Consider the following 19,707-nt stretch of genomic DNA (forward strand, 5'->3'; position numbering starts at 1 on the left):
CTCTTACAAAGTCCTGCTGGCATTTGATGCTGTTAGGCTCCAGTTTGAAGGAAATGAATGGATTCTTTTGTTGCTGATAATATTTTATAATATACCTTCTTTAAATAAATTAAGCATAATTCAATGAAATATAGGTGAATTATTGGATTACTGAACTGTAGTGGCTCTGGTAGCAGAAGAATGTAAGTTAAACAGGAAGTTCGTAAGAAGCTTCCATGGAAAGTTTAAACCAAATTCTAAATTATCGTTTCTCATCAGTTGTGTTAATTACTGATTGTGAGAGTTAGAATGAAAGCTCTTTGTTTTAGACATGCAGACAGCTTTGTTGTGTTAGGTCCAGCATACAGCCTCTGGCCTGTAGAGCTTATATTCAACATTTTAACAGGAGTTCCACTAGTCTCAAAATATATAGATCAAAAGCCTGAAAGGGGAACACAGTTAAATTGGACATTTAATGGATAGATAGTTGAACAAAACAGAAGATGGTAATCAGTTTAGCTTTGATTAAATACTTTTTGTGAGAGTATTTGAGTTTGGCTTTGTAGCTAGAGTGAATGCCATAAACCAGGGCTTCTCTTACAGTGTGCATGTACTGCTGGTGATACATGAGATAGCTCAAAGTGAGTAGGCCACTGCAAAGCCAGCACTTATGTTGACAGAGGACCTATTGCTTTTTCTGCTAAGAGTTGTGTTGCTGTTATTCCTGTCACTTGTTTTCAGTTGCTGAAACTAAGTGTTTGTAAGCTGTGGCTCGAAGTATGGTTGAATAAATAAAAAATAAAACCATACACTATAATTCACTATACCAGTTATGTTTTGGGGTTAAACCAATATTTTTAAAAATCATGGAATCGCAGTATGGTTTGAGATGAAGGAACCTTAAAGCTTGTGTAGTTCCACCCACCTGCCATAGGCAGGGACACCTTCCACTAGATCAGGTTGCTCAAAGCCCATCCAAGCTGGCCTATCCCAAACAAATTGGGATGGTTTGTCACAGGGAGTTGGGGATAGTGGGTGTAAACATATTAGGAAATTAGAACAAATGAATTCTAAAAAGGTGCAAAGGTATTTATTTCTTCAATGTTCCTGTACTGTACTAAAGAAACAGGTGCAAATTATACTTTAGATGGATGACTGAGAAACCAGAGTTTTTATACAGTTAAAATGATCCTTCAAAGTGTCTTTTGTATTAGTATACATAGAAAACTTAATTGCATCAAATAACCATAAATTTGAGTATTCTAATAGGCTGTTTTATGAATTATTTGAACTTGAAACTGTCTTGTAAAGAGACATTAAATTGATTGTAGATTTTTTTTTTCTTTCTCTGCTTGTACAAAGCATTTCTATCTGAAACAGCAGTTTCAAAGATTAATTTCAAGCGCCACAATAACAGATTTTTGGCTTTTTAGTGATTCTAGTTGCTACCTGCAAAAAGTTACCACCAATTAAATGACAGTAGAAACTATGTGACTATTATTACTGTTTACATTGTTCAATTTGTCATCAGGTGCTTTTAATCCATTTCTCCCACTCTCAACAAGATTCACCCTCTGCTGTGGCCTTTCATCACTCATACTGCTGCTTTAACAATCTTGTTCAGTGCTGCAGTGGAAATTTTGCTCTGCACTGCAGTAAAGCCACATTGAACCAGTCATGCATGTAGCCCATTTATTTCTGGGTTTGCTTTGAGTTAAAAAGGACCGAGACAGAAGATGGACCCAACAAAAAGCAGAAGTAATGGATTGTTTAGCACCAGAAGAGGGGTGTGGGATACAAATTGCTTATAGGAGGCAAAGAGACACCAAACTGGCAGAAGGCAAAGCAATCTATCAGCAGCTCAAATGAGTAGTCCAGGGACAATCAGAGGCAAAAGATTTTCTGCTTCAGTTGCAGTCATGTCTAGGCAAAAGAATGGTCCCACCTTTGGTCTAGAGTGACTAGTCTGCATCATTGCCACAAAATCATTTTTTTGCCACTATTTTTTTTTCTTCTCTAAATAAGCAGCTGATGAGGTTATATTTTGTTAAAATCGATTGAGTGAATTTGTAGGTGTTTCCAACTGTAGAAGCATCTGGCTCGAGCCGCTACTGTATGCTATTTTCTTACAATGTACTATACTGAAAACTGCTTTGACTGAAAAATGCACTATTATTCCTGAGCTCATGAAGAATTCTGTTATCAACAGATCCCTCACACTGATAATGGATTTTTAGGAAGTAGTGTCAGGTGATTCAGAAATACAAATTTAAGCATCTCTGACTGCTGTGTTATCTGCCACTGCCAACTCTTGAGTTACTCTGTAGTTTGAAACCCATGTATTTTGAAACACCAATTGCTAGTCACCTAAACTGGTGAGAGAAATTCTTGCCCAAAACCCAGCCATTGTGTAGGGTTGGTCATCTGACTTCATTACTGTCCTGGTTTTACAGCTGACTTGCTTACTGTCCGGGAATCTGCAGTACAGCAGGTTACTGTACAAAGTAGGTGTTATTTACATATCAGAGGTGAAAACCCTATTCACATGTACGGGTTTGCTTGAAAACAGATTCTTTTGACCTATCAAAGAGGTTAGATAGCTAGAACACTTAATTTACCAAAATTATTACCGAATACAATTATTGTCTTTTTTCTTCTAATAAAAAGTTCCTGCAGCTGACCTTGCCTTGAAGGTATTTAGCCACCCTATCAATTCACCAGGGATAGGATAGCAATTCTTGCTGATTACGGTTAGCTGCAGCTCACAGTACTTAAACTGTGTAGTAACAGACTAAGACAATAAATAGTCTGACAGTAGAGCGTGGAGAGAAAAAAATGTATTAAATGTTTAAGAAAACTTAACAGGAAAGAGTGAAGTTTACAACATTGTAGCTTAACATGAATATAGTAATAAGTAGGAATTTAAATATAGCTGCAAAACTGGCCCAATTTTATTGTGTCCTTTGTGGCTTGGCAAAGATATCAGAGTGAGGGGAAAGAACAAAGGCCTGCAAATTTACATATGAAAACTTAACCATGGAATTGTTTTGTATAAATACATTAGCAAATCTGTGGCTTTGTTTTGAATTGTTCAATGTTGTTTTTAATCTGCTGTGGGTTTCATTGTATTTTCTGCAAGAGAGAATCTAGGAAAACTTGTTAAAAACTATGTTTTGTGTTAGTTAAACCAGAAATACCAGTATTGCAGGGATTTTTCTAGAACTCAGTTCTCCTAAGTTTGCTGTACTGTGACAGACTTTCAGGCAACTGTTTAAAAACCCATGCTTGGCTTATGCATCAAGACTGAAATAAAACTCATTTTTACGTCATCAGCAGGAAATCCTTTTGATTTTTGGCTTGGGGAAAAAAAGGAAAATAAAAATTAATTAAATAAAAAAATTGCAAAGCACAGTATTGCATTGCAGAATGTTCCCTTAGCTATTAAGATACCATAGAAGAAATAGCTGTCAACATAATTCTCCAAAGGTAAATTAAATAACAACAACAACAAAATTCTACCTAGGTGGAACTTACATTTATTTGTAATGAAGGTGTCATGTCTCTGTAACTAGAGAAAGGTAATTGCTATGGAGGAAATGGATTGCTTAAAGGAAAAATTCCATTTGTATGTGATGTCTCTTAACTTTCTAACTTAATGCATCTACAGGTGGATGAAAGCCAGACTGGAGAACCAGGGTGGCTTGGCGGAGAACTGAAGGGGAAAACTGGATGGTTCCCTGCAAACTATGCAGAGAAAATACCTGAAAATGAAGTTCCAGCTTCTGTAAAGCCAGCAGTTGATGCAACTGCTGCACCTAAAGTTTCTGTGCATGAAACCACTACATCAATAGGAACTCCTGCTTCTACAGAGTGTACTACAACTACCAATAACTGGGCAGACTTCAGTTCAACGTATGTTTGGGTAGTGATTGTCACCTTCAATGTGCTGAAGTCCTTTAATTGATTTGACTGTGGTGACATTTAACACAGAGTATCAAGACTGCAAAATAAAAATAGCTTGTTTGAAGGAAAATATTTTTTCCATAGTAAATAATTAAGATCACAGCCTTGTGGAACTTTAACCATGCTTCCATCAGATTTGCCTGAGCAATGCAGAAGGGCACATCAGAAATGAGGATGGTGACATGCTGGTGTTCACCTACCTTCTCTTAAATTTAGTTAAAATTATTTGACACTAATCCTCATTGAAGCTTTCCAACTTGGATTATGCAAAATAAGATAATGACAAAGTTAACATGAAAAGATGACTTATTAATTTCTTATGGCAACATTAGTAAGACTGATGCAAGTAGAACATGTGCTTTTCCCTAGATATCTTGTTAACTTAATGCTGTGTACAGCATTATCAACACCCATGTAAATGGGGTTGGGTAAGTAATTGTCTTATCCTTTGATCATGTAACACATATTTATAAATTAAATATCTAATTATATTTGTCCAATATTACAGTACATAGAATCATAGAACAGTTAGGGTTGAAAAGGACCTTAAGATCATCCAGTTCCAACCCCCCTGCCATGGGCAAGGACACCTCACACTAAACCATGCCACCCAAGGCTCTGTCCAGCCTGGCCTTGAACACCACCAGGGATGGAGCATTCACAACTTCTTTGGGCAACCTGTGCCAGTGCCTCACCACCCTCACAGTAAACAACTTCCTCCTTTTATCTACACTGAACTTCCCCTCTTTAAGTTTTAACCTGTTACCCCTTGTCCTATCACTACAGTCCCTAATGAAGAGTCCCTGCGCAGCATCTTTATAAGCCCCCTTCAGATACTGGAAGCTGCTATGAGGTCTCCACGCAGCCTTCTCTTCTCCAGGCTGAACAGCCCCAACTTTTAGCCTATCTTCATATGGGAGGTGCTCCAGATCATCCTCGTGGCCCTCCTCTGTACTTGCTCCAACAGCTCCATGTCCTTTTTGTGTTGAGGACACCAGAACTGCACACAATACTCCAGGTGAAGTCTCATGAGAGCAGAACAGAGGGGCAGGATCACCTCCTTTGGCTTGCCAGTCACGCTCCTTTTGATGCAGCCCAGGATACGGTTGGCTTTCTGGGCTGCGAGCGCACACTGCTGGCTCATGTTCAGTTTCTCATCAACCAACACTATGAAGGACATGATATGTTCTTTTTCAAAATTTTCATCAACTAGGTCACAGTAGCTTTTCCAGTTATTTAAACTTCTTCTGGTTTACTGCAGTCAGTTTTCTGAGGAGGGAGAATAAGACTAAATCTTCAGCTTCCTCGAGACGTCTGGCACATACTGGATTTTTTTGTTTCAATAAATCATACTTTTGACAAAGCTATTTCTACCCTAGGTGGATAACGTATACTTTCAGGCTTTTCATAAAAATTAATACTCAGTTTTAAACTAACACAAAGTGAATCCCAGAGCATTTATACTAATAATACTGTCCTTGACATAATATAAGGGTTAGGGATAGTTGCGGCCTTTGGACACTCACAGTCTAAGTGGACAACAATTGATTACTCCAACTAATAGCACAAGCAACATGCAAGGGCAATTTGTGTGTTTAAGATAGGTGCATTGTTTAAGACAGGTGCTTTGTTTACACTCCTACAGTTCAGGGGATTTTGTTCATTTAAGTGGGTATGGGTATCTGGAGGTAGAGATGTGGGTTATGAGATTTAGTAGGCATTTTAAAGGACTAGATATAACATAAGAAAGATTAAGAGGTTGTATAAAACTCTAAAGAGTTGAAAAAAGTAGGAAAAATTTTAAGCAAAATTAAAAGGTAAGGATTTGAATGAGAAGCAGCAAAATGATATATAAGGGAAAGGGATGTAGGAGGTCAGTGGCATGCAGGTGTGAAGATTTCAAACCAGTTTTGAAGAGAATAATTATTTTTTTAAGTTAGCCCTTTCAAATGTGTATAATATAGACTGCACTACTTCTGTTGTATTGGGACACAGCTAATGAAAGTACATTACAGGAACAGGTGACCTTAAGTAGCAAGGACAAGCAACTGTATTTAGAGATTGCCTCTTTAAGATAAACGTAATTGTTAGCCTATGTTTGCACTACTTCCACCTGAGAGTTATGATGCTTGTGGAGTATTCAGTTAAAATAAATTAACCTGGAATACATAAATATTTTTCCTGCCCAATCTTCCTGCATGAGTGTTTTTATTCAGTTGAAAATGATAGGAATTATGTCATTCTCTTCAGCTGGCCATCAAACACTAGTGAGAAACCAGAGACTGATAACTGGGATGCCTGGGCAGCTCAGCCATCTTTGACTGTTCCCAGTGCAGGGCAGATGCGGCAGCGATCAGCCTTCACTCCTGCCACTGTCACAGGATCATCTCCTTCTCCTGTCTTGGGTCAGGTGAGTGTCTCTATTGATTTAAACTGTTCTGATCCAGCACAAACATTTGCAAAGCAAATTATGAACATTGACCATGCATTATAACAGTCCCCAGAGACAGGTAAGCCACTCCATTTTGGAGTAATGAACAGGTAGCGTAAATCCATTTGCAACATCCATGGACAATTTAACATGAAGCAGTTTTTGTTCTGCTATTTTGTGCTAACTTTTTTAGACTCTGGTGATTGAGCCTTAATGTTTTGGCAGAATGCCAGTTTTGGGTTGCTTCTTTGGGGTTTTCTGAGTCACCTGACAATAGCCTTCACTCCAAAGCGGATTATGTAGTTAAGTGGAATAGCAATGGCAAAGCTTAACATCAGATGAATTCCGTCCATCTGCTAAGGCATTTTCTTTTCCGCAATGTAACAACATACTGTTCTTGTAAGCTAATGTGGTCTGAAAAACGCTAAATATCTTATTATCTTAGAGCCAAAGGAGTTGGAATGTACAATGAATAACTTGCTGCAAAGCATAGTTTTCCTTAAAGTTTACTTTGTCTTGCCAGAATAGCTTAATGAAGGTTTATTACATGTATACCTTAACTGTAAAACTTGATTTAACTTGTTAAGCAAAACCTCTGGTAATCTTGCATTGTATTGATTATGTGTTAACAGATAGAAATGTTGGAGGACTGTAAATGTTTCAGATATTACTCTGTAAATTTAATTGACTGACTTTGCTTTATACAGCTGATGAGCAATGTGGATATTTTGTTGCTATGTAAGTGGCATGAGAATACAATTCTTTAAGCAGCTTTCTTTGTGAAAGGTGGTGCACGTCTGACTTCTCTCTTTTTCTTCTTTTTTTTTTTAAATTGCATTAGGGTGAAAAAGTGGAGGGGCTTCAAGCACAGGCTTTGTATCCTTGGAGAGCAAAAAAAGACAACCACCTTAATTTCAACAAAAATGATATCATCACAGTTTTGGAGCAGCAAGATATGTGGTGGTTCGGAGAGGTTCAAGGGCAAAAAGGGTGGTTTCCTAAATCGTATGTGAAGCTTATTTCAGGCCCCATTAGGAAGTCAACAAGGTATTTTACTTACTTTCACCGTAGTTCTGTACTGTAAAAGATAAATACGAAGAGCGGCATGCTTGAATCTTAAAGTTTAGAATCTACTTTGTAAAAATGCCTTTTTTATGTGACTCTCTTTTGGGCAGTTTTGACTCCCAACCCTGGAAGTTTTTGTAGGAGAAATAAGAAAATTGACCACAGTTCTTCTTTGGCCATGCGTAACCAACAAAACATCTAAGGTCTTAATTCTATGTGACTTGCAACCAAAAAAATAGTGGATTGGATTTTATGAATTACAGCTATGTAAGTCATAGCTTATTTTTCCACCAAAATAAAAAGGCATACTTCAAAACTTAACCACTTATCATCACTCTTGGAGGATGAAACAATCAAAATCTGGTTCTTTGTGAAGGCAGCATTAACATTAGTAATACAAATGAGAATGATTTTAGATTATTTTTTTTTCTTGAGGGAGAAAAGGAGGTGTAGGAGCTTGTGTATTAAAGGCAGTAACCTAAATGTTACCATGCCTGGCCATTGTACATTTAATTTGCACATTTACTGGCTGTTCTTTAAAAATGTAGGGAATTACTTATGGATGCATATGGTGGGTTTTTTTGTTTGTTTGGTTGTTTTTTTTATTTTTTTTTTTTTTGGGTTTGGGTTTTTTGTTTTGTTTTTGTTGTGGGGTTTTTTTTGTTGTTGGTTTTGTGGGGTTTTTTTAGTTTTAAATATAATAATGAATTTTCTGAAGAGATTTGATTTCTTAAATAATCATTATTTTCTTCTAAAGCATGGATTCTGGTTCCTCAGAAAGTCCTGCTAGTCTGAAAAGAGTAGCATCACCAGCAACAAAAGCAACCATGTCAGGTGAAGGTAAGCATTTCAAACTGGATGGGGTTATTAGTATTTTACTATGTAGTTAAGTAGAGTAAGTCAGCTTATTACGAGAAACATCAAACCTTAGTGTTTTAAGATTCGGCCTGTAAAATTGAAGTGCAAGTCAATTTGCATTTAGAATGATTTAAAATTATTATAGTAAGAATTCATGTAACTTGTGTATAGAGGATAATAATTTCACACGCTATTAAAATATCTTCCATAGTTTGTACTGTTTCTTGTACAAATATTTTGGTAACAATTCACAATCTGGAATGTTTTTTTTCAGAGCACCAAATAAGCACATCTGTACATGTACTTCATGATGTCAGGAATTATTAGTGTATCATTTTCACCCAATGCTCATTCCCAATGTTTCATTACAGCTCTTAATTGAAGAAATTACAATCAGTTGCTTACAGTCAAGGCTACACCTCATTTTTAAAGATGGAGCCTGGGGCATAGACAGATAATTGTCAGGCCTCTGGAGGGTTTAAAATTCACATTCCTGGCTGTTACTGCCCTTCAGCTGGAGGTTAGTGTCTCCACATGAGCTGTGTTAACAGACTGTGTGGGCACTCTTAATCCATTTCGGTGTGGAGTCAGCTAGATTAAATCACAGAGTAAGCCAATGAATCTAAATATAGGTTACAAATGAACATTTGTATATAACCCTTACAGCACACCTATTTTTTTTTTATTTTTTTTTTAATGACAATTCTACAGGCAGTTTTAAGTGAGAGTCTCATTGGTTACCAGTGTATTTAATTTGCCACTGGCATGAGCACTACAAAAATTAAAAGGAGGTAACTGTAAAGATCCATGTAACAAGAAAAATGAGATAATCAGTTATTGCAAAATACAACTGGTCTTGTTTGATATTATTATAATACTATCCTAACTATAATATTATATATATAAATTATTATTCTATCCTAACTATAATACTATCCTAACTGTAATATTATTATAATATTATCCTAACTATATAAAAAGGATCACAACTTTTTAATAAAGCCCTTCAAAAAAGCTGTATTTTTAAGAAACACTAAATCATGGATTTATCCTCTTCTATTACATTTAAAGGATTTAAGAAAATTTCCATTGTATAGCATACATTATGGTATTTAATGTGTGTGTTGGTGTGTATGTGCATACAGATGTGTGTGTTCTTAAGCTCTAGTTGTTAGACAAACTGCTTCATTAAGGATAGTAATTGTGGTGTGAATTCTCACTGAACTTCCCTGAGCTAAGCCTTTTGATCAGATTTAGTGTTCCAGCAAATAGAAAATTGCCAGCTTCAGTGGATACTTGTATGTTTTTGTTACATATGCATGAAAGTCTTACTGAAATATTGTGAATTGCTCTTAGGTCCAGAGCCTGTCCTAGAAGCAGAGGGATATAATCTTCAGAAATCTGTTTTGTGCCCGTATAAAATGTGATAATGCTCAGTTAAATAAGAATGTATGAAGTTGTATAGAAAACGTTACTGAATTGTATGAAATTCTTCTTTGTAATAATTTATGTAAAATCTTTTTCATGTAGTTCTGTGATTGAATTATGCACTGCATTTCTCAACATCAGTCAGCTTTAGTGTTTTTGCACTTGAATACTAAGTAGTTGACTGTGTTTTAACAAAACAGAACACATACAGGCTTTGTCTTAACATTTCCCAGCCATCTGTTGCGTAAGATGCAATGAGATGTGTACCCTTCATGCAAAGCTTCAAGTAATGAAAGACTTCATTGTATATGAGAGCCAAACAGCATATGTAGAATGAAGACTGTAGAGATATTTGGATACTGAGACTTTCCATCTCCAAGACTGAAGAGTCCAGCCACCAGCACAAAACAGAGACCATTGGGAAACATGTTTTCAGAGTAGTTTCTGTGCAATTTACAATTTATGTACATTTTAATTTACTAGTAAATTATTAAAAAAACCAAAACAAAACCGCAAACAAACCAGAAGCAGTTTGATAGATTGCATTTAGTTCTGATGGATATCATTGTATGCATTGAGGTTTATATGAATAGTAATTAATAGATTTGTCTTCTATCTAGCCTGAATAGACTACATTGTATTAGTTAGGTTTTGCAAATGATAATTGAGTAGTTTTATCAAGTGTTTTCCCATGTTGTGTATTTCTATCTTACAGAATATATTGCTATGTATACTTACGAGAGTTCTGAACAAGGAGACCTGACTTTTCAACAAGGTGATATGATTCTTGTAACAAAGAAAGATGGTGACTGGTGGACAGGAACACTGGGTGATAAATCAGGAGTTTTCCCATCTAACTATGTGAGACTCAAAGATTCTGAGGTAGAGACGTATTGAAATGTTATAAACTTGAGCTGGGGAGTTATGTTTTATTTGGTTTTAGAGTGATAGTTGCAAGTCAGTGGATCTTATAACCATTATTCTTCTATAAGGGAGATGTACAAATATTGTACAGTTTTACTGAATGTGAGATTGAAAAGGGAAAACAATAATAGTTGTATTTTATAACATAATGTCATAAATAACTTTGGATCATATATTAATATTAATCTTGCATATGTTAATAGTTAACTTGGCAGTTTTGTACAGGCAAATCAGAATACCTATGACTACCTTGTTCCTGGGGCAAGTTTTTAAAGACTAAATTGTATCTTACTGCCATTATCTTTTAAAAAAGATAGAGTAATTTTTCAGTCCGTTATATTTCCCTTCCCTTTCCCTCCCCCTCCTCCCTTCTTGCAATCAAGGGAAATTTTTACAACAAAATTTAGATAACTACTATATTTATTTGAAAGTTCTTGGCTGGATAATAGAGGTTCTGTTTCATCTGATTTTTATGCTGGAATAATCCGACAGAACATGTCCCTGTTACACTTTTTTTCCTCTCTCTTTAGGCATTCTAAAGAAAGATGTTTTCTCATTTATATTCCTCATCTGTTTGAGAGGATAACTCAACTACTAATATGCAGTAGCTTAGAATCATAGTTGAATACAGTACTAATCTCTTGACAAGGAGTTCTTGTTTATGTCAGTAAGAATAATAGTGGTTTTAAAAGTAAATAAATACGTAAAAATTACTGGATTTTAGGAATCTAGTTGGTAAGGTTTTTTCCACAAGTCTTGAATTCTGTGTGTATGTGATGCAACTCAATGGCTTGCAATATAAAGTTTGAGCAAAGTCACTGCTTAAAATTATTTCTGTTGGTGGAAAAGCCAAAGAATAAAACCTGCACTGAAGTATGTACCTGAAGAAGGCCTTTATACAATAAATTTCTAGATAGTAGACAAATTTCAATAACTGAGGCAGGATTAAAACCAATTTTCAGGTAATAGTATTTAGTATTGCAGTCCTTGGGAGAAAAAGTATTGTGATATTTCTGTCAGAAACATTTTAGAAACATTTCTCATCTATATTTTACATCATGTAACAGCTTTCTTCAGTCTCTAGAACTAATCATTTTAATACTGGAGAAGTTCTGTTGTTCCCTTCTGTCTGAGGTACACTTTTCTGGGCACATTAAGACTGTAGTTTCATAGAATAAAATCATAGAATCATTTAGATTGGAAAAGACCTTTAGGATAATCCAGTCTAACTGCAAACCTACCATTGCCAAGTCTACCACTAAACCATGTCTCTAAGCCCCTCATCTGCACATCTTTTAAATACCTCAAGGGATGGTGACACATTCACTTCCCTGGGAAGCCTGTTCCAGAGCTTGACAACTCTTTCAGCAGAGAAATTTTTCCTAATATCTAATCTAAACCTTCCCTTGTGTAACTGGAGGCTATTTCCTCTTGTACTATTGTTACTTGGAAAAAGACTGACACCCACCTCACTACAACCTCCTTACAGGTAGTTGTAGAGAGCAACCAGGTCTCCCCTGAGCCTCCTTTTCTCCAGACTAAACAACTCCAGTTCCCACAGCCATTCCTCCTCAGACTTGTTCTCCAGACCATTCACCAGCATTGTTGCTCTTCTCTGGACCCACTGCAGCACCTCAGTGTCTGTCTTTCAGTGAGGGGCCCAGAATGGAATAGAATATTCTAGGTGCAGCCTCACCACTGCTGAGTACAGGGGGATGATCACTTCCCTAGTCCTGCTGGCCTCACTATTTTTGACACAAAATGATCATATGCAACCCGTTCTGAGTGAGCACAGGTACAGACCTGCTTGCCGCACTTTTGCTACCGCTGTCTTTCATCTGACCTGTTAACAAGCCAGTTCAGAACACTACACAGAGTAGAAGACTAGTCTAGTAGAAGTAAAACATACTTCTAATATGTTACAAAAATATCAGTAGCAGAATTAGTATGGAAGGAGAGTAGTGAAGGAGGCAAGATTGCCACAGCATTGGCTTGTATTAGCTTGACTTCATTTTGAGCTGCATTCTTAGCTGGCTTTTGTGTTAAATACTTCATTTTGGAAGCAAAACATTGTATCTTACATTTAGTATGTGGGCTTGGGTATGCCTGTGCTCATTCCTACCTTTTGGTTGCATCAGATCTAGTGACTGTGGACCAGCAGATAAAGTTAGATCAAGTACCAGACTAGAAGAGGAGCACTTAATGGTTCATTTAGTTGAAGCATTGTAGCTGTATCACTATGGATTCCATCACAGCAGGCTAGCTTGTCTTTCTGACAATCAGAGTAAATTTTGTACAGTTGTAAATTGTGGAGTTTAGGCAGGATATAGGTTTACCCTGACAGCATTGCTCAGAGTCCAGACAAGAAATTCTGAACTGTCTATCCCCAATTTTAGCAGCTTGATTCTCCTCTGAGTGGTGTGACACCCCTTCAGTTGTGGCAGCAGAGGCATTTGTGGGTCTGTATCAAGAAATTCACCTGGTTAAGAAAAGCACTCCTTTTGCAGTCAAGGATGTGGATTATAGTTCAGCCCTGACAGCAAAAGGATGGTGGGTTGTCCCAAGGCAGTTGAAGAGCAAGTATGCAGCTGATTGCCTAGCCTGTAGAGTGTCTTGTGATCATGAAACTGAGCCCTAAGTCTCTTTATATTACCTGCAAGTTTGTACTGTACTTGAGTGAAAACTTGCACTGTTAGCCTCCTTAAACCCTTGTGAGTCCTGGTTTGTAGGTAGATAGTAATAGTTGCTTATTAGTTACTTAACCTCACCTACATTCTTGTTAGTTAGGTTTCCTTTGAACTTCTGTGAAGAAACTGCTTTTGTTTTCTCTTAAGATATTTCCAACAGAATTTAGTCTCAACACTTGGGAATTTATATTCGGATGTGCAGAGCTGCCTTTTGTGTGCCTTTAAGAACTGGTTGCTTGTCCTTTTTTGTAAGAGAAAGGCACAGACAGTTGCAAATCTTCCTTTTTCTGAGAGAACTTGGAAATAGATATTTAATACTGAAAACTATTTTTGTTAGAGAGGCTGTTTCTCTGATCTCAACTTGTCTGGGGTAGAAAAAGCTATGTGCAGTTCATCAAAAAATGCTCCAACTGCCCTTTTTGCTGGTGAAAATTGCATCTTCAGATAAAATCTTGATGAGAGAGGGAGGAAAAAGCACAGAGCTCATGAGATCTCAATATCTGGGATGCTTATTTTCATAAAGTGAGTCATATGCCCTGCAGGACATATTTCTTGTTCCAAATGGATAATTGCCATTACACGTACACTATTTTGCTATTCAGCTTGTTCACAGAGCCAGTTTTTACAAAGGATTTCACAATAGTGGCTGTCTGGTAACTTTCATATGTGCCGCTGTGCTTGGACAGCTGGCCGATTGTGGAAAATGTTACTAAAAGAGTAAATTAATTTAACGTGTTCTGCACTATTGACTTAGGCCCAAATAAAAAGTAAGGCAGTGCTGATCTTTAAACAGCAAGCACAGAGTTTGTAGAAATGGTTGTAAGGCTCAAAATATCAATGGTTTATACATCAGAGGAAAATTTTTTTTGGTCTGTTCTTGTGTATCTTGCCCCATGCTACCCATTTACCTCAAGCTGCTAAATGAAACTATTTCCTGTTCCTTAAAGTTTTGTCTTATCAACAGAATGAAAGTCATTGCTCTTCAAATAAATGACAAGACTGGTTCATGAGTCTGTTCTCAGAGTTTTCATTAGATTGAAGTAGATGGCTAAAGATAAAGTATTTATTATATCCTTCCGTTCTTGAGACTGGTGATAATTACCATAAGATATGAAGCTTATATGGTGGACTTGGGAACACAAAAATTTAGATGCTTCTAGTTACAAAACTTTGTATAAATATCCTGAAAATAGTAACAGTCTGAATGTATTAATTCTGGATTCTGAAGGTCTTCCTGTGCAACACAATTGGCAAATGTACTTCTGTGTCTTATTAAATTAACAAAGCAAATTCTGCTTTACTGTTTCAAGAGACTTTATCACTTGTTGCAAAATATCCTCAAATGCAGTTAGTCTTAGGTGTGTAAAAGAGAAATAGAATGGGTTATGTCTTCTCCGCTGTTTTTCTCTCAAAAGAAAGATTAGAAAATACTTCTCCATCTACTGAGTGGGCCAGGAGTTGGGTCCATCTTAAATGCATTATTTATGAATTATTTATTTATTGAAGTACTGCAGGACTGCTCTATGTATTTCTTCTATGTTTTTACCAAGGATTCAGACAATCCTCAAACAGAATTCAGACACAGGTGGTCAAGGTGATTTTTGAAGCTTCTCTCTTAAAATAATCCTGTATGTTTACCAGTTGACTGTAAAGATACAGTGTCACAGCCTGATTCATCTGTCTATATGCTCCTAATTTGGCAACATGGATGTTGACTAAGCGATATTTTGAAGGAGTGTGTTCTCTGAAGGTCCAAACACTTGTTCTTTATTGAGGAGGGGGGAGGGTGTTTCACTCCCAGAAACACTTTCCAAAGCAGAATTCCTCATACTACCATATCATTGCTAGTTGCCACCTTTGGTTCCATACAGTCATTTTGTCTGAATCATCTTCTGTTTGTCCCCAGAGCTAAACTTAGTCTTTGTACCTGATCTCTCCATGATGCTTTCCTGTTTCACTTTTTTTTTTTTTTTTTTTGTTAATATAGGTTACAGGGGTTGTAGGGAAATGTGGAAAACTGAAGAGAAAGAAACAAACATAGGGAAGAGAAGAAGATTTACTGGCTTTGTAAAAAGTAACTAGAATGAGTCTTTTACAATTACAAGAAAGCAGCACCAAGGCAGCAGTATCCAGATATCGTTGAAATTAAGACCATTGCATTTCCACAACCATCCCCAAAATCTAAAATGTGAAATCTCAAAAAGGGTGATGTGCTAGATGTATGTAAGGTGCTTTGGTACCAAGTTATAAATAAATAAATAAATAAATAAATAAATTCTTCCCATCCCCACTCTTAGCCTTCAATATTAGTTATAGCTTCTGAGGTAGGCAATGCCAACTCTGCTGGGTTTTCTGCTCTTATTAGATGGGGTTGGCTTGACTAATTCAGCCTTGTGAGGTGATACGGCTCACTCTGAAAGATCAAACTTCTGCAGTACTTTTGCTGCAGTAGGTTTTCTGCAAGATGTTAAAAATGTGGATGTTTCTGAGCATCTGTATTGTAATCTTCAAGACAGATTGAAGATCTATCTGATAATTTATTTTATGGAGGCATTAAAAAAACAATACCTGTTTTTAAAATGGCCCTATTTTCTCCATCATTTAACTAGTCTTTTAGTTACTCCTTACAGTAGTTTCTGCCAGAATCCCCAAGTTTTCAAAGCATCGAGTTAATACGGAGAATACTGAGGATAAAGCTGTTCCTTTCCAAATAGGATTTAGGATTCTGTGAAAACTTTCAGGTCATTTGATGTAGGCTCCCAGTTTGTAAGGTTGATCCTAAAGGAGAAGTTCAGGGGAAGTGGAAGTGTTGTGAGCCTTGCTTGAAGGCAAGGGGGTATTTATGGTTATTCAGCATTCCTGGCCAAAATACAGTTTCGATTTGTTATGTTGCTGTTTTCCATATCAAACATTTTTATTGCAGCAGATAAGACTGGCAATGTCTGGGAAGAAACTGAAGTAATTATTTCAGGGCAGGGGAAAGATGTCCTAGACAGGGGTGTGGTGGCTTAGGGTTGATGATGACTGAGCAAGGGAATCATGCAAGGGACAAAGTTGAGACCATGAGCTGTTCTGAATACTCAAATTGCATGTAGATAAGTAGACCTGTGAATGCATTAAAATAAATAAAATAGAACTCTTCCCAAATAACCAGTTGCCTCAAGGGAAAGCTGTTCAAAGGCTTTTCTTGCAAATCTCTTGGCCTTGACGATAATGATGTTCATCCCTTAAGTCACCCCATGTAGGTTCAGAGGAAATAGCTAAGATAAATAGCTATTTTTGCTCTCACTTGGGCACAGAAATGGTGGTGGGGATTTTATTACTGCAAGCACACACCACCTACAAAGTTCAGATGACTTGTCTGAAGATGCAGTGATGACATTGACAGTGCTAATGTGCCATAAGATAATTTTTGTAATATGTAATATGGACAGTATTGAAATAATTATATCCAGTTAGTTTTTTAAGCATATTTACAATAAGATATTTACAATCCGACTATTTATAGAGTTGAAAACTACTATTGTTATCTTAATAGAACTTGACAGAATTCATATTCTGTAGGTATGCCGATTTATAATTCAGATGCTATAAAATTTGGAATTATATTGGTGCTTGTAGTCCATGAGAGGAAGAAAAATTCAGGAAAGAAGTCTACACATTTATATAGTTGATCGTCGACTTACATACACTGCTTGGTATCTAGTCCTAGATATAAATTGCCATCTAAAATATTGAGGGTTTCTGTAAGAGTTTTTACATGCTTGTTTAGTGTGTTAAACTGAAGCATTGTAAATAATTTTCATATACTGGAGAAATACATATGAGTGCTAAACTTACATTTTACTTTGTGTTTCAAGGCTCCTGGAGCGGCTGGAAAAACAGGAAGTTTAGGGAAGAAACCTGGTGAGTCGTATGTTGTGACAGCACCTTATATTTGTTCTTAAGTACTCAAGTTCAAAGGCAACAGAATCTTTTCCATGAAAATAAATTATGTTTGCTCTTGGTCATTTTGGATAAATCTGCACTGCTGAAAACTGTTGGATAGCCTGTCAATCAATTCTGTCAGTCTACTAGATAGCATGTAGCTAGAGAATAAAAATCTGCTTGCTTGAAAATGAATGTAAACTTGATGATACAGAACAGTGAAAGCTTAGAAAAAGCCCACGTTTACCTCTGAAAATCAAAACATGCATTCTTATCCTGTGGTTTTACAGCATTTTGCCCAGAACACTACGCAATATGGTACATGTAGGCGCTGTGAACTCTTGTGCCTGCTTCTCATTTTCAAGAGCATGTACTTTGTATCCATGCTATGTAGCTTACTGCCTGTCAAGCCTGGTCTTACTGCAGATGATCATGTTGCAGATTACTTTTTGGCTAGAAATAAGTCCCCTGGCTCTTGGGGTAGTGAGGGCTGTCCTTCCAAACAACCATTGTGTTTCCGAAGATTGTTAAAAAAGGGCATTCTGTGTCACTGGCAGGCATCTGTAAGCTTTCCAGAAGACACCTCTTTTTTTCCCCTCAGTGTATTTATTTGCTTTTGTACCACAATGATGACTTGTGCATTGAGCTGAATCAAACTAGAGAGGGAGTGCTTCATGCTTCTTTTTCCTTTCCTCTGAGCCTTGTTCAGTTGCAGTGAGGTGGTTCAAGGATGTGATCTACCAAGTCTTGCCTTATTTTCACACACACGCATGCATTTTTCTGTTTTGTGGGGAGGAGGTTTTGCTTTGTCTCCATGAACTGGTTGACTGTGTAAGAGGAGGAGGGGAGAGCAGCCCCAGATTCATTTGGCTGCTTTTACTTTGACATACGAGCAATGGGTTGTGCTTGTCAAATCTTACTGATACATCTGTGGAAAGAAGGGCTTGGAAGTAAACAACTCCTGCCCTTTCTAACTTTCATTTACATGCTAAAAAATAGTTATCTTAATAGATACAAAGCTCAGAAGAAGCAGACAAGAAGAGAGATCTAGGAACTCTGGAAGTGATACCTGGTAGGAATAGTGAGAAGATGGTGATAGGGATGGCTGTTTTTCCTGTGTAGGAGAATGGTGGATAGCAAGACTTCAGCCCAGAGTACCAGCCTTACAATCGCCGGTCTTCTGGATTCAGATCAGTGGAGACTGGGGGGATGTTGACAAAAGCTGTGTTCAGAACAATCCTGCCTATTTTTCAGCAAGCAGATTCATGGATGTTTTTACTATAAATGAGCTGCAAGTACGATGAAGTGCTGATGAACAAGTTGAAATATTCCTGTTTTTTCTAGAAACAGCAGGGTGAGTGGGTGGGAGTTGGTAAGAGTGTGTGTTTGAAGGGCAAGGGCAAAGAAACTGCTGTCTGTGAATTTGAGCAGCAGTATGGTGACAATCACCTCTGTGAGAAGGCATTTATGGTTTTTTTCTAAATGTACCTGTTTTAGTAGAGGCTACATTTCTTGGCCTGGACCGTGATTGAGTTGGATCTCTTCTCAGTAATTCAGTACTTGAATAAATCAAAAATAAAAAGGCCTTCCTGGAAGGAAAGCTTTTTCTCTTTTGTTTTTGTTGCGGATTTGTTTTCAAAAAACAAAAATAATTTTTTTGCTGGGTTGTTTTCTCTGACATTCTGCTTCCCTGTGACATGTAAAATGAATGTTAAACTTGTAGGTCATATTGTAACTTTTTCGACACATAGTCCACAGTAAAAATTCTTTATGCTGCTAGTTGGTGAAAGTGGATATCTGATACCTGGAGCCTTGTAAATCACCTGTTTGTGGATAAAAATGAGAAATTACTTGTTATAAGATGCGCAATACAAGATTTTTGTTCTTTCAGTATGATATACTGAATATTATAAGTGCCATGGTAGTGAAAGAGGTTTTTGCCTGATTTATATATATATATATATATATATATATATGTACATACACACACATTTTGATGCGTTCCCACAGTTAATTTGTTGGCTTATGTTCATTTTGCCTCCTGAATGCCTCTAGGGTGGACAAATTCATGTGATTCTGTGAAAAAAAATCTGTGAATACAGGGAGCTTGCAGACTTTCTAGCAGTATAGCCATGTTTCCTGCCAAATAGCTTGCTTGCTTTGCCTTGGTGCAGGACAGACTGCCACTGCTGCTGGCTTCTTTCTATGTAAACCTTTCCATTCTCCTGTCATCACCTCCTCTATTTTACTTAGAAATCCTTTCTTTTATCTCCTGCTTTCACACTTTGTGTACTAAGTTCCAGATCCAGGGTTAAAGTATTTTTCTAACTCTCAGTTACTGGCTTTTTATCATCTGTTCAATTCCACCTTTGTGTGCCTACCTCTCCCCTCTTCAAGCTATCATGAGGAAAGCTCTGCCATAGTTAATTCTGCACATGTCATTTG

At 37.0% G+C, this 19,707-nt stretch overlaps 1 protein-coding gene across 5 annotated transcripts in view; it reads left to right on the forward strand.

The window, feature by feature from the left end:
- Positions 1-19,707, forward strand: part of ITSN1 (intersectin 1) — a 142,258-nt gene that overhangs the window by 84,196 nt on the left and 38,355 nt on the right. For all 5 annotated transcript variants that reach the window (XM_065676868.1, XM_065676866.1, XM_065676864.1 and 2 more), the window contains 6 exons: positions 3,647-3,891; positions 6,193-6,352; positions 7,215-7,420; positions 8,196-8,278; positions 10,440-10,606; positions 17,196-17,241. In XM_065676868.1, the coding sequence (XP_065532940.1) occupies positions 3,647-3,891; positions 6,193-6,352; positions 7,215-7,420; positions 8,196-8,278; positions 10,440-10,606; positions 17,196-17,241 (907 nt within the window). The remainder of the gene's footprint in view (positions 1-3,646; positions 3,892-6,192; positions 6,353-7,214; positions 7,421-8,195; positions 8,279-10,439; positions 10,607-17,195; positions 17,242-19,707) is intronic.

The sequence above is a fragment of the Lathamus discolor genome, chromosome 4 (assembly GCF_037157495.1).
Source record: "Lathamus discolor isolate bLatDis1 chromosome 4, bLatDis1.hap1, whole genome shotgun sequence".
Classification (NCBI taxonomy): domain Eukaryota; kingdom Metazoa; phylum Chordata; class Aves; order Psittaciformes; family Psittacidae; genus Lathamus; species Lathamus discolor.